The 15,038-nt window shown below is 39.2% G+C and overlaps 1 protein-coding gene across 5 annotated transcripts in view; it reads left to right on the top strand.

Annotated features, from left to right (window-relative positions):
* ttll7 (tubulin tyrosine ligase-like family, member 7) overlaps positions 1 to 15,038 on the top strand; it is a 108,399-nt gene that overhangs the window by 32,355 nt on the left and 61,006 nt on the right. For all 5 annotated transcript variants that reach the window (XR_009129814.1, XM_058072664.1, XM_058072666.1 and 2 more), the window contains exon 10: positions 13,845 to 13,939. Coding sequence is in view for 4 of the 5 variants with exons in the window: in XM_058072664.1 (XP_057928647.1) it covers positions 13,845 to 13,939 (95 nt within the window). In the remaining variant the exon portion in view is untranslated. The remainder of the gene's footprint in view (positions 1 to 13,844; positions 13,940 to 15,038) is intronic.

Genomic DNA, 15,038 nt, shown 5'->3' on the forward strand with positions numbered 1-15,038 from the left:
CAGTATGTGGAATCAAACTATGGAATGGATTGAGTAAGGACCTCAAACAATGCACAACGGTGAGCCAATTCAAGAAACAATACAAGCAGTTGATGTTTGCGAAATACAAGAATGAAGAGCCTTGAACCAGTCATAATGTGCTATATATATCACTATATTGACACTTACTATGGTACCCATTATGTCATTGCATGGTCTTATCACCTCGTACTTTGGTACGTGACAAAAAATAAAATAAAATAAATTAAAATAAATGAATAAAATAAAAAAATATTCATTCATGAATGAATGAAATGAAAATAAAATTTATAAAAATTATTTAATAAAATAAAATAATTAATTAATTCATTCAATCATGAATGAATAATTTTTTAATGTATTTAATTAATTAATTTAATAATTTATTTTTTTAATTTTTTTTGTCACATACTGAAGTACGAGGTGATATGACCATGCAATGACATCATAGGTACCACATAACTCTCAATATACTATTGACAGTTACTGCCAGTAACTGTAACTGTAACTGCCAATATACTATGGTACCCATTATGTCATTGTATGGTCACATCACCTCGTACTTCGGCATGTGACAAAATAAATAAATAAATAAAAAAAAAAAACCCAAACAATAATAAAATAAAATAAAAAACCTCAATTATTTTAGGAAAGCAGGAAGTGAACAAATGCAACAGTTACTGTTGTTAAAAAACAGATGGAGGGTAGGATTTAATAAGCTTTGCTTCTTCCTACTCCTTTTGGAACTGTGAACTGATTATGTGATGCACTCAATTGTAATCTGATGCATGTTCAAATGAAATTAAACCATTACCATTACCATATATAGGATATGTCAACATTCATTCCTACTCATTTTCTACTGAAACTGCATCATTTTAGGGGTGCTCTGATCGGTCCCTGAAAATGTCCTAGAAAGTCATTTCAGGGAAGGGGTAGGCCCCCTGATCAGGTTTTATGTGAGGGCGTGCTGGGGGTCAGAAAACAAGGACTGCTGTCTGTGGAGTGTCACCTGTCTACACTGCTAGTGACAGCGGCTTGTGAAGTGAAGCACTGTTCCATTGGTAGGAGAGGGCGAATGCCCGTGCATCACACTGACAGAAGGCATAAACACACACTGATTTGCTTGCACATGCTCGTCCTGCACCCCCACCCCCCACACCCCCCCCGGAGCACCGAAACACCCACGCGGCCCTTGATACAGTATGTATTTATGCACCCCCGAATATGAAACACACCCCTGTGTACACACAAAGGACTGTTTAGGTAGGCAGACGCACAATTACATGGAGGCATGCACTCAAACACACAGGATACGTAGTATAGGAGTACAGAATTTACTGCACACACACACACACTAAATATAGGTCAAGGTAGCAAGAAACCCACCTTCACTGTCAGTCATTCTAGAGTGGCGTTCAGGTTCAGGGTCCACTCCAGGATTTCTGTCTTGCCATCAGTTCAAGCCTGACCTAAATCTTTAAACGTCTCCTGGCTGAGTGACACCCCCCAGATGCCCCCATCCACCTCATTTCCATTCCTATACCCCCCCATGAAAATTGAGTTAAGTATGGAGAACGTAAGGTGATTTTTTTTGTTTGTTTTTTTAATGACTTTAATGAACAGCAGTAGGGGAGTATTTGTAGTAATAGTACAAGTATTAGTGATGCAACTAACTACTTTAACAATTTTTTGCTAAATCGATTCATCTGAAGCTTGTTGTTGGGATGAACTCATTTAGTCCCAGCCATTTTTCAAAAGACAACCCCTTCAGTACTGGCCATTTGGACTGATCTTTGTGTGAAGATCTTGTTTTTCACAGTATTATGATTTCTATATATCAACGTTTTTGCTCATAATACTATGTTATTCTTGTACAATTCTGACATATTATCGTTGGATGACTTCTTTCTTAATCTTAATCTCTTTTTTAATTCCACAATCTGACCCCTCCATACCTCACAGACCTCTCCATCCACACAATCCCCTGTGTCCCCTTCGCTCCTCAGACTCTAACCTCCTGGCACTCCCCTTTTAGACCAAGCTCAGAACCTGGGGAGACAGAGCCTTCTCCATCGCTGCCCCCACCCTCTGGAACTCTTTGCCCCATTCGCCCCGTGCTTGCCCCAACCTTCCCTCCTTCAAAAAACAACTGTTTAAATCTGTTTTTAATGTCTAACTTTTCATTATTATTCATTTATTATTATTAGCTTTGAATGAATCTATGGATATTGAATTTTAATGCATCGTTTACTCTGTTTTTACTCAACTCCATTTTTATTTCTTTTTTCTCTACTGTAAAGAGTCTTTGAGTACTCTGAAAAGCGATATACGAATAAAATGTATTATTACATTACATTACATTACATTATATTATGTTATGTTATATTATTTGGACTTAGTTTTGTAAAATTACTGCAGATTTTTCCGTTTTTGCTGTTTGCATAAAACAAAGATAGCAGGTCTGCATTCGTGGACGACTAAGGAAAGAGTCTGAAATCGATGTTATTTACATTTTTTAAATCAACAAACCGAAATAGCTGTCCATTATTTGGACGAATCATTGCTTAAGAATAAAGACTCAGAATTACCACAACAAATGTATATATATATATATGTGTGTGTGTGTGTGAGTGTGTGTCTCGTAAAGAGTGGTGGTGCTCCATTTGACTGCCACTTCATTGAGACCGATGGTGTGTGTGTGTGTGTGTGTGTATGGTACACACTCATGAATGCAGTCGTTCCACTCTAGCAGTAATGATCACCCCTGTGCGACAAGCAGCGCTCTATAATGTTCATCAATTAACATCCGTCACACACACACCGACTTCTCTTTCATGCAACATTTACAGCAACATCCATTTATTGCCAAAACTGAAAATGATTAGTCAGGGGATGTCTGTGAGCGTGGAGACCCTTTCTCAAACGCTGTGTGCACAGGCTGTCAGGTCTGAAAATAACTTTATTACTCGCGTAGCCTGTCGATGCGCATTGCTATTCAACGGGGACTCAACACGCAGCAAGGACAGGCTTTCTGCAAACTCTGCCCAGTGGCAAGCCCTCAAGCTTGAATTTGATATATTAAGACATTACTTTGCTACACTTTGAGGTTAATTAAATCTATTTCAAACCCTTCCACTGTTTTTCATTTTCAACTTTTCTGTCCTCCCCCAAACGCTGAGTCGTGCCTGGCATGGAAACACAATCTGGTCCTCCCAGGTTTGTTTGGAATATGCAGACGCCAGCTCTCGGGTTTCGCTGTTGGTGTCATTGTGAATTATCCGCGCCACGCCTGCTTGCTGCTTTTACCCGCTCTGCTGTTCCTGACGCCGGCCGTCCTGCCTTACGCCTTCAAATGTCAAAGCTGGTTGTTGGACATGCGTGCTCGCCGCCAGGAAATGGAAGTCCGACGTGTGTCAAGTCAAAGCCAGGTGGTCACCTGAACGCTAGGTGCCATCAAATGAACTGAGTCCTTTCCTTTGCATTGGCTGCCGATTGAAAAGGAACCTATATTCATATAGACACTGCAGAAGTTTCCTAGTTTGATATATTGCTTGCCTCGTAAAGATAAAGAATGAAATACCGTAAGACCTCACCACTTCGGGCTTCCTATTTTTGGGGCTGTTTAGTGGTTGAATTATTAGTCCCAAAATATGCATATTTAAACACTTTTTGGCCTAAATGAAGCATTTTTAGGCATAAACTGCCTATGTTATGTAGTATGTGTCTTATGTTCTTTTATTATGTCTACTGTATTGGCTAATCGGGGTGTAAAGGTGACTATAGGGGTGTTATTCCGTGTATAGAGAGCTCTAACAATGTTAAAAACATATTTAGGAGGTCCTAAACAGGTTTCGATGCTCTATGGAAATATTACATTTTTAAGAATCTCAAGTATCATGAGATTAGCCCCGCCTCCCTGACGCCTCCCTGGTGTTTTATTTTCTCTTATTATGTCCACTGTATTGGCTAATAGGGGTATAAAGGTGACTATAGGGGTGTTATTCCGTGTATAGAGAGCTCTAACAATGTTAAAAACATGTTTAGGAGGTCCTAAACAGGTTTTCGATGCTCTAACTATGGAAATATAAAATTTTTAAGAATCTCTTTTTAAGAATTTCTCTTATTATGTCTACTGTATTGGCTAATAGGGGTATAAAGGTGACTATAGGGGTGTTATTCCGTGTATAGAGTGCTCTAACAATGTTAAAAACATATTTAGGAGGTCCTTTAGGAGGTCCTAAACAGGTTTTCTTTGCTCTCACTCTGGAAATGTTCAGTTTTTAAGAATCTCAAGTATCATGAGATTACTCCCACCTCCCAGACGCCTCCCTGGTGAGGTGTTCCGGGCATGCCCAGCCGGGAAAAGGCCTTGGGGCAGACCTAGGACACGCTGGAGGGATTATGTCTCATAGCTGGCCTGGGAATGCCTTGGTGTCCACCTGGACCCGGATAAGCGGAGGAAAATGGATGTATCATGAGTGGCCCGCATCCTGCAGCTTTATTTACTTCTACATGCGCTTTAAAACAAAGAAAAGTACCTCCCCACACCGTTTCTTATATATTGAAGATTCGGGGGACTGAAGAGGTTCTTTCAATTGCGGATTGATTATTTATTTGACCAGGACCAAAGCCCCAAGAGCTGTTCCATGTACATGAATAGTCAGACGGTGCCTAAGCAGTATCATCACACTTGAAGCAGCATGTGACGTTGGATGCGGCGATATGGCACACGCAGCACCCTCTGCTCTCAAGTTCAGCTACAACAACTGCATAAATGCAGTGAATAAATGCTACTTGATCATTTTTGCAAGGGGGGGGGGGTTAGGGGGGTCCACCGAGCGCAACATAAGACAAATAGATTGAGGTCCGACCTCATTATCGTCTGTGGAACTCCAGAGATGCCAGCGCAGGCTGCAGTGGTGCCGGCACCGTGATTATTGATGGTTGTGATTACATCTCGCCATCCATTCCTTCCCATTTTCTATCACCACCGCCCCCCCCCCCCACGCTGTTCCAGAAGGGTTGTGCAGAGTGATTGGCAACTAATGAGGCGGGTATGGTTAGGTCAAGCGTGGCATGGGTTGTTTGTGTCTCACTGTTAGTGTGTGTTTGTGTGTGAATTGGCATAACGACAACAGACCAGCAGACTGCAGCTGGACCGCTTCCCCAAGGGCGGCGATACCTCAACCCCCCCCCTTTCCTGCAACTTTTAGTGCTTCAAGATGAGTTTGCTTTAACTGTCCATCCCTCAGAGCCAACATAATCCAGACTTCCTTTCCTTTCCACTGCAAATGTGTGTGTGTGTGTGTTTAGGGGCACTAATATGCAACGGCAAGTGTAAACAGTGCTCACACACACACACACACACACACACACACACACACACACACACATTTTATTCTCCTTCACATCCAAGTGCAGGGGCGTCCAAACCTTTTCCAGCAAGGGCCATATCTTTCACAAAAATGAAAAGATGTAAAAAAAAAAGTGTATTATTAATACACTCTTTTAATCTATTAATCACTCTTTTTTGCTGTTAATATTACAAATATTAAAAAATGTAAAAACATTTAATAAAAAAATTACTAAAAATATGACTTAATTCCCAGAACATTTTATTATTATTGTTAATATTATTATAATATTAATATAATATTATATAATATTATTATTATAATTTTATTTACTTTATTCATTCATTCATTCATTTTCAACCGCTTTTCCTCACGAGCCTATCCCAGCTGTCTTCGGGCGCGAGGCGGGGTACACCCTGGACTGGTGGCCAGCCAATCACAGGGCACATATAGACAAACAACCATTCACACTCACATTCATACCTATGGACAATTTGGATTTGGACAATTAACCTAGCATGTTTTTGGATGTGGGAGAAAACCGGAGTACCCGGAGAAAACCCACACATGCACGGAGAGAGATGGCCACTCAGAGATGGCCGAGGGTGGAATTGAACCCTGGTCTCCTAGCTGTGAGGTCTGCGCGTTAACCACTCAACCGCCGTGCCGCTTTATTTATTTTATTCCCATTTAATTGTTACTTTTACCCAAACCTAATTTTCCAAAAAAATTACATCTTTATTTTTTTTTCAAATAATCTGCTAAATCACATTATTTTTCTTCACACTGCTACTTTTTTATTCACACTTTGAACACCCCTGTCTGGCACATACAAACACTACAAATGAAATGCAACTGCTGCGTAGTTGTGAATTTCCCGTGCAGTGTAAATAATGCCGTTTAATTTTGTAGCCATTTAAATCAAACTCTCTCCGGGAGCGAGCGCGGGAGGTCAAAGGTCGACGTTCTTACGGCTGTAAATCGGCATGGCGGCCGTAAGCTTTGAATCTTCCAGGTTTGGCAGCCTCTGAGATATCTTCTCACCCCCCTCCCCCCACCCAACAGAATCCATTCTCCTGCCTTCACAGTGACGGTGACTTACTTTTGCTATCTACAGTGTATATATTCTCTTCATTCAATTTATTGAACTCCAGGGGTGAAAAATGATCCATAGTTTTATAGTTTTATATTCTTCATTTTCTCCCTCTAATACTCCCTTCCCTTTTTTAATTTCCCCTCTGCCTTTGATTAATCTGCCGCACTTAGTGGGATTCATTCTTATTTAAATGCTCATACAGTACGTGTGAAGGGCCGTTGTGTTTTCCCCTTTCACCTCTAGGTGGCAATAGATACCTGCAGGCAAGGCCGTGGCTCATAAAGAGGTTTATTAAGGAATAATTAGAATGACGTATGGGACTGTCTGGTCTATCCACGTCCATTTTCCTGCAAGATGACTATTTCATAGAATATGTATCAAATTAGGGTTGCACATACCGTAGCTCATATATGGGGCAGTTGGAAGTACACCTCAGCATTTAGTCATTTATCATCATGTGTGGCAGCGTGGGGGCAGAAGATATATGTTGCATGTAAATAACCAACATAGACTCGTGTGTGTCGGTAGGTACGGGATGCTCGGAAGAAAGTACACACTCCTCCCGATCAAAATCTTAAGACCAACTGAAATATGGCAACAATGTGCATTTTGTATGGCCGGATCTTAAGGAGGTTCCAAACAGAGCTTTAAAATGCAGAAAGAAAAATGGGAGCATTAAAGTGTTCCTGATATGATTGATCAACTTTGCTTAAATCGATTATACATATATTGTTTGTAATGGTTTTCTACATTGTTTGATTTTTGAAAGAGAACGGTAAATTTGCAAAAATAAGATTTATAGTTGATGGGTCTCCCTCATTTCCGAAAGTGACGTAAATGTCAAACAAATGCTATGACTTGGTTCAGTATAGTAGTCATGGCAAAACGTTGTGTTGCTGCTGGATGTTCATATTGTCCGTGTGTTACTGTAAGTTTGTTTTCTTTTTCAAAAGAGGACAATTTTATGCAAAAATTGACAAAGCAAGTGAAAAAGCAAGTAAACAGTAATTGGAAACTTCAAACATTCAGAGGCTGACGGAACAAAACAAGTCAAGTGTTAGACCTTTGTAGTATTTGGACACAAGTCCTCAAGTATTATAAGTTCGCTCTGCTTTTTTCCACCCTTGAAACACCAAACACACACACACACACACACACACAAGCACGATTGATAAGACGACTGAAATAAAAGCACGGCTTAACAGGGTCTCTGTGTGCCTGATTGCATCATTCCGACGGTTGGTGAACTGTGCCGATCGCCTGGAGTGTGCGTGGCAGAAAGGAACCTTGTTTACAAATTTCTTAGAATAATAGGAGAGAGGGGGGATTTTTTCTAAAGCGATTAATCACAGACGGCCATTGCACTTGTTTTGGCTTGTTTGACTTCGATGAGTGCTGATTTTGGTGAAGCTGCTGATTGTTGTTCATCCATCACAGTTGCTATGTTATTAATATTGTCGTGACACAGCAGAGGCCGTCGACACTAAACTGTTTCCCAGTACACTTTTTCAGTCATATAATCACTGATGAGGGTGACCAGACTCAATTGTACATTAATCTACTACCTCAACGTTTGAAATTACTTTGAAAAGTAATAACCACAGGGCACATTTAGGTGGAATTTTTGATTTTCCTCACTGAACCAAAGCTCCCCAGGGGCGGCAGCACTGATGCCGCCCCAGACCATGACGCTATCACCACCAAGACACAATTATTTTGCTACTCACTTGTTTTGACTCACTTTCAGTGAGTACTGTATTTCCGAGTTTCATTTATATAGTATTGATCCTTGAGAAGATATACTGGGTTCAAAATGGGTGCCTAAATGTGACGGATGTACTCAGACTAGGATGTAAAATATGTACAAAATCACCTTTTGGGAAAAATCAACTCAAGGCTTCAATTTTTTGGATTTCATTAATTTTGATTCACAACAATACCAATAACTTGTTAACAACTTTATTTTATGTATCTATTTGCTCTCATTATAATTGTAAATTATTTTATTATTTGGATTATTATTATTTTGATGACCATTATTTTTTAAATGATTTTATTTACTTGTTGTTGTCATGAGTTTTTAATTATTTTATTATTTGGATGTGATTTATTTTGATTTCCAAAATTTCTATTAAAAAAATTATTTTACTTACATACATTTTATGTATACTTTACATATACATATTATTTGATGTATTTATTTTGAGTATTGGGATTTTACTGCTTTTGAGTTACAACAATTATAATTTAATAAAAAAATTGTAAACAATAAAAACAATTATTTGCTGCTCTTATATTTAATGATTTAATTAAACAATAATTAATTAATTAAAATTATTTTATTATGAGGATTTTATTTTATTTACAACAATCATATTTTTTCTAATCACATTTTTATTTTATTTGTTATTTTAAATGATTTTCATGATTGATTTATGATTCTATTTTTCATTATTCTTCTTGGATGTACAACAATCCAAATTTTATTTTTTACTTATTACTTTATGTATTTATTAGTCAATGTTATTTTTAAATTATTTTAATAATATATGGGGTTTTAGTTTTATATATTATGATTTCCAAAATTCCCATTTAAAAAAAATATTTTATTTACATATATTTATATATTTTACATATATTTTATGTATTTATTTTGAGTATTGGGATTTTACTGATTAAAATTATTTTATAATGAGGATTTTATTTTATTTTCATTATTTTCATTCACAATCATAATTTTTTCACATTTTTCTTTTATTTTGGGGTTTTAGTTTTATTTATTTTGATTAATGGTAATTTCATTCACCACCAAGCCACCACAGGTTATTCTTTTACCCATATGCAATCCTGACAAAATTTATGGAACCAACAATTACATATGCTGTTGGATTTAGATCAAGCAGGTGAAAAAGTCGGGAGGTGTGCCCTGTACCAACAGCTGTTTTGACAGTAGTCTCGGTTCGATTAATGCCAGTATGGGACAAAGGTGCGGAATGACAGAATGGTCCACACAGAATCAGGCTGCGTGATGATACAGCAGTTGATAAAGCCGTCCTGTGACGCGATACCTTCCATCCTCGCCTGCTTACTCGGCTGTTGACTAAGTGATATTTGCCACATCTTACATGGATGCCATGTCCCTGCTAAAAGGAATCAAAGCAGGAGTAAAAGGAGCGCCTAATCTTTTCATCTGACATTTTTATTGAATGCGTCTTGGAGCAACCGAGGCTGCTCTAAGATGCTGCCAGAGTCACTTAAGGAAATCAGAGTCGGGCTTTGGGAGCCAGCAGGGGTTCATTACGACCAGACCGGCCCAACTTCCTCTGCCAGGGAGAGGAAACATACGCAGTGAGAGATGAATAAGGTAGCGAGCAGACAGTGGGCAGAACATGGGCTGCAAGTCGGCAAGGAGGAGAAAGTAAATGAGTGCGGCAGGTTTGGGAGGAAGACGGAGCGAGAAAAGACCAGTGCTGCCTTGCCCGTCTGCCTTGACAGCTTGACACCACAAATCAAACTAAGAAATGAAGACACGTAACGAGACAAGCATCCCCGGGATCCTTGCCAGTCTGTCTTTTACCTCAAGGCCTTTTAAAGCCAAACTCTTTTCATTGCATCTGCCTGGGGCTTAAATGGAAACAGACCTCTTTTGTTGGTTTCCCCCCCCCCCCAAATGTGTCTCAGTACACAGAAGAATGCATTGTTGATTGTTTTCTATTGAGTGAAAGCAGCGGAACGGGTCATTCATCACCTGTGGCTCCGCTCCTGATAAATGTTTGCTGTACAGAAAAAGCATGAGCCGATACTCTACACCACATGGAGGCTGAAGGTTTACTGCGTGGTCTTTGTGGACCTCGCTGAAGGTTGAACGCATGCTTTTTCTCAATGTTTTTATGATTATTTGGATTTTATTTACTTTAATTGACAATAATCCTATTTTCTATTATTCTTCTTGGATGTACAACAATCCAACTGTTATGTTTAAAGCATTATTTTATGTATCTATTTTATCAATGTTATTTTTAAATTATTTTAATAATATATGGGGTTACCTAGCTGTGAGGCCTGCGTGCTAACCACTCATCCACCGTGCAGCCTCATATTAATATTATTCATTCATTCATTCATTTTGGGGTGCTGGATCCTATCCCAGCTGTTTTCGGGCGAGAGGCAGGGTACACCCTGGACTGGTCGCCAGCCAGCCAATCACGGCACATATAGACAAACAACCATTTACACTCACATTCATACCTATGGACAATTTGGAGTCGCTAATTAACCTAGCATGTTTTTGGAATGTGGGAGGAAACCGGAGTACCCGGAGAAAACCCACGTTTGCACGGGGAGAACATGCAAACTCCACACAGAGATGGCCGTGGGTGGGATTGTACTCGGGTCTCCTAGCTGTGAGGTCTGTGCGCTAACATGCCTCGTCATTGACCTCCTTCCTACGATTTCAGATCAACATTTGCAATAAAAGTGACTCTTATTAGATTAGATTCAGCTCCAAAAACCTCCCCTTTTCTCCCAACTCGCAACAACATCCAGTTTTAAGTACAAAATATGCCCCAAACACATTTAAAGCATGAAATGTATACTACTAATCGTCTCTGAACAGACTGGGAGTCAGGCTAGTGCTAGTTGCTAGCAAAGGCGTTTCACTGAGATGTTACTTCCAAGTTTTGAGGTCAGATTGACTGTCAAAATTAGTACAGAGTTTTGTGTCACAGCACTCAACTGTGGTGCGTTCAAGGACCTCCAAAAAAAAAACAAAAACATTATCAGTGAAGCCATAAAGACAAACATGGGTAAATGTATTTTTAAACAGTGATGAATGTATGCTTTACTTACTTGTTTTATTTAAAGTATACATTATTTTAGGGACGTATTCACGGTTATGGATAGCTTACAGCGAGGGTAGCACACTATGGATGCGTCTTTTTCATGTCTTTTTCATGTCTTTTTCATGCCTCGTCCAATCAGAAGGCAGTGTAGATCCATTCACAGAGTCTTTCAAACACCTCGTTGTTGATGAATGAATGAATAAATCACAAAGGTCGGCCGAGGAGTCGCAGGTTACCAACCACTGGTTTAGGATGTTAGAGTTTGTTTCTCAATGATGCTAAGACACTTAATGGAGAGTTCAAGTCAAGTCCTTCACTAAATTGTGACTCCAGTTTCTGTGCTGGCTCTTCCCTTTTTTTGGCACCACAGTCCAACAAGCTGGCTGGGTCAGATGCCGGGATGCTTGTGAAATATCATCTTGCAGCTTTGTTCCCCAATCTGTCACACCACAGTAGGCAACTTTTGTGTGAGGATTAGTAATGACACAAAAAGAGGGATGGAGGACGCTGGGCCGGGCGACTTTGCACATCTCTGCAAAAGAAGCTCTTTTCTTTTCTTGCTCTTTTTCACACCAGAAATCGTTATGGCTCCAAGTGGACTGATGATGTTTTTCCACTCCATTCTTCCTTAAGCTTCTGAGTGGCTCCTTGTTGCAGAGTTAACAGCATATTTAAGTGTCCTTTCTAAAAAGGATTGACACCGGTGGATACATGTTTTATTGACTCTGGCTGCTGTACTAATAGTGTTGTGGTAACGGGGACGAAAAGAAGGTTGTTTTGCTGTAACAGATAATCTAATAAATGACCATTTCAAACCATACAGACAAAGAACCAGTATCGATATGAACCATCTGGATCGCCACTGTTCTCTACTACGACACACAGGAAGCTAAATAGCTAGTCAATAGCCATGTTTACATGAGTTTTCCAAATGGAATTTTTACGAATTACTTTTCTGAAAACAATGGTATACACCAGGGGTGCTCACACTTTTTCAGCATGCGAGCTACTTTTAAAATGACCGAGTCAAAATGATCTACCCACTACAAAAATGCAAAACATCTATTTATTTTCAAATGTATTGAGGATTATTTGTACGTACAATGTATGCTGATGTACCTTACATAACCAAATGAGCCAATATTGCAAAACACACATAATTAACAATTAATTTTTTTTGTAATTACCTGAGTTTACTTTGATGACTTGCACTGAACTGAACCAGCCAGGGATGCATAGTCCGGACAGTAGCTGCTGATAGCCAGCCTCAAGCACACTTCCAAATGTTTATCAGTCATGGATAATATCCGTATCACAATATCTGTATAATATTCCATATCCGTATGGAAGTGATATGTTTTTTGCCTTTTTACTTGGTCCAGTTTTTGCCTTTTTACTTGGTCCAGCTCCTTCACTCATTTTAGTGACCATAAACTTTAGCGAGGGCTTAAAATCTCGCAATTCGCCGACTAGCTTAGCACTTTGCATCGTTGTTTACGCATGAGCGGTGACCTAAAGGTCAAAATTCAGTTGTCATCTGACTGGTTGTCCTGTATGTCAATCAAGTAACGGGGATGGATGATAGGCTGACATCGTAAGTTCTGCTGCACTTAGAGACGTTGTTTGATTTGATTGGTCGCCCGAAGGGCAACATTCAGTTGTCATCTGAATGGCTGCCCTGTATATCAATCAAGTGACGGCATTGATGCTGGGATGATATTTTTTTAATGTCACGCCGCGATCGACCAGCGATCGACCAGTACCACCTCCGCGATCGACCGGTAGATCGCGATCGACTTAATGAGCACCCCTGGTATACACGGAAAGGTCTCTTGTCTACATGCGGCGCTATAATGAAACAGAATAGTCTATGGGGCATGCCCAGTAAAGCGTAAACATCAACATCCCATGATACCGGCTCCCTTGAGTTTTTCTTGCACTTCGATATTGCGAGTTTTTCGTTCGCCACTGTTCTCTACCACGACACACAGGAAGCTAAATAGCTAGTCAGTAGCCACGTTTACATGAGGATTTTTCCAAATGGAATCTTACCGAATTACTTTTCCGAAAACAATGGTATACACGGAAAGGTCTCCTGTCTACATGCGGCGCTATAATCAAACTGACTAGTCAATGAGGCATGCCTAGGAAAACGTAAACATCAACGTTCGTTCGTCTTAATTTAGTTTGTTACGTCATATCTCTGTCATATCCGTTTGAGCAAATAAACCAAATGCATTTGGAATATTTGGGTCCATGTGTCCATGCTAACGAGAGTTTGTGTTGCGCTATACCTGTCATCATTGGTATTATGAAATAAGATAAATATTCTGTGGAAATAAGCAACACACAATATTCTTTTACGTTTACGTTTTTGGGGAAAGTAACTGGCAACTATAACTCATGACTTGTTTTCTTTGCTTTGCTCTGTTTTAGTTTAGATGGTGATAACCAAGACTTGGCTGGCTGAGAATCTACACAGACAAAATTGGAAAAATAATATGTTATGTTCTCTCCTCCTTTCATGGACAGATCAATCGAGCACCAAGCTTTGGGACCGATCAGAAGATTGATTTCGATGTGAAGAGAGGAGTTCTGCTTAACGCTCTCAAACTGCTCAACATCAGGTATTCATTTGAACGGCTCTTGTGTTTCTATCATTATTGGATGCGTTTTAGGGTGGACTCTTGTGTCCACTTCACACCTAAAGTCTGACAAGTTTGGCCAGTGTGCATGCCCACGCACAAGGTAGCCACGTAGTTACTGTAATGCCTTCGCTCCTCTTCATGATTTCCCAGACATTACATCATAGAAATAAAGACTCTGAACAGCGGATGGTTTTATTAAAGAAAAGTTTACAATGCCAATCTTTTTAGTTTCTTTTTCAGTTGCTGCCATGGTTTGGACTGGTGAGCATCGCGCTTTCATTGTGGCAATGGTATTGGTAATGGTAATGGTAAAAGCTTATTAAGTCCTACCCCTCCATCTGGTACTTTTACAATCAGTAACTGTTACATTTGTTCACTTCCTGCCCTTTCTAATATAATTTGAAGTATTTTTTTATTGTTATTTTGTATTGTTATAAATTTTTTTGTCACATACCGAAGTACGAGGTGAAACGTTTATCAAAACAAACGACATCGTGTTTTGAGCCATCCCAACCTTCTTTCAGGGCTCACTTCCAAATACACAAACCTCATTATCTGAAACTTTGACATCATTTAACACAAGAACACAAATTCTAACTACATTTTTAGGTCAGCAAAGTGGAAAAAGCATAACAAATATGACAAATTTGTCAAAAAAAACCTCAAATGCACATATTTTTCTGGGCCTAAATTAAGCATTTTAGTGCACATAAGTGAATTATATATCAATAAAAATACAAATATAAGGCATTCAGAAGACATATTCAAAGATGCTTTGAATATGTAGTATTCTGCACTTGTCACTAGGTGTCACTCATGTTGTAATGCAGAGGTAGGGAACCTATGGCTCGGGAGCCAGGTAGGGCTCTTTTGATGACTGTATCTGGCTCTCAAGCATTTACCACAATAAAAATGTATTTTTGCTAACATTTTAAAGTAAACATCACAGAAATCACTGTTAAAAATAATATTAAAAATCAAAACTTTCTTATGCATTTTAATTCGTCCATCTATTTTGTACTGCAATATGGCCGACCATATCCATCTTTCTTGATGATATTTTCCAGGTCAAACACCA

The sequence above is a fragment of the Doryrhamphus excisus genome, chromosome 5, assembly GCF_030265055.1.
Source record: "Doryrhamphus excisus isolate RoL2022-K1 chromosome 5, RoL_Dexc_1.0, whole genome shotgun sequence".
Lineage (NCBI taxonomy): Eukaryota > Metazoa > Chordata > Actinopteri > Syngnathiformes > Syngnathidae > Doryrhamphus > Doryrhamphus excisus.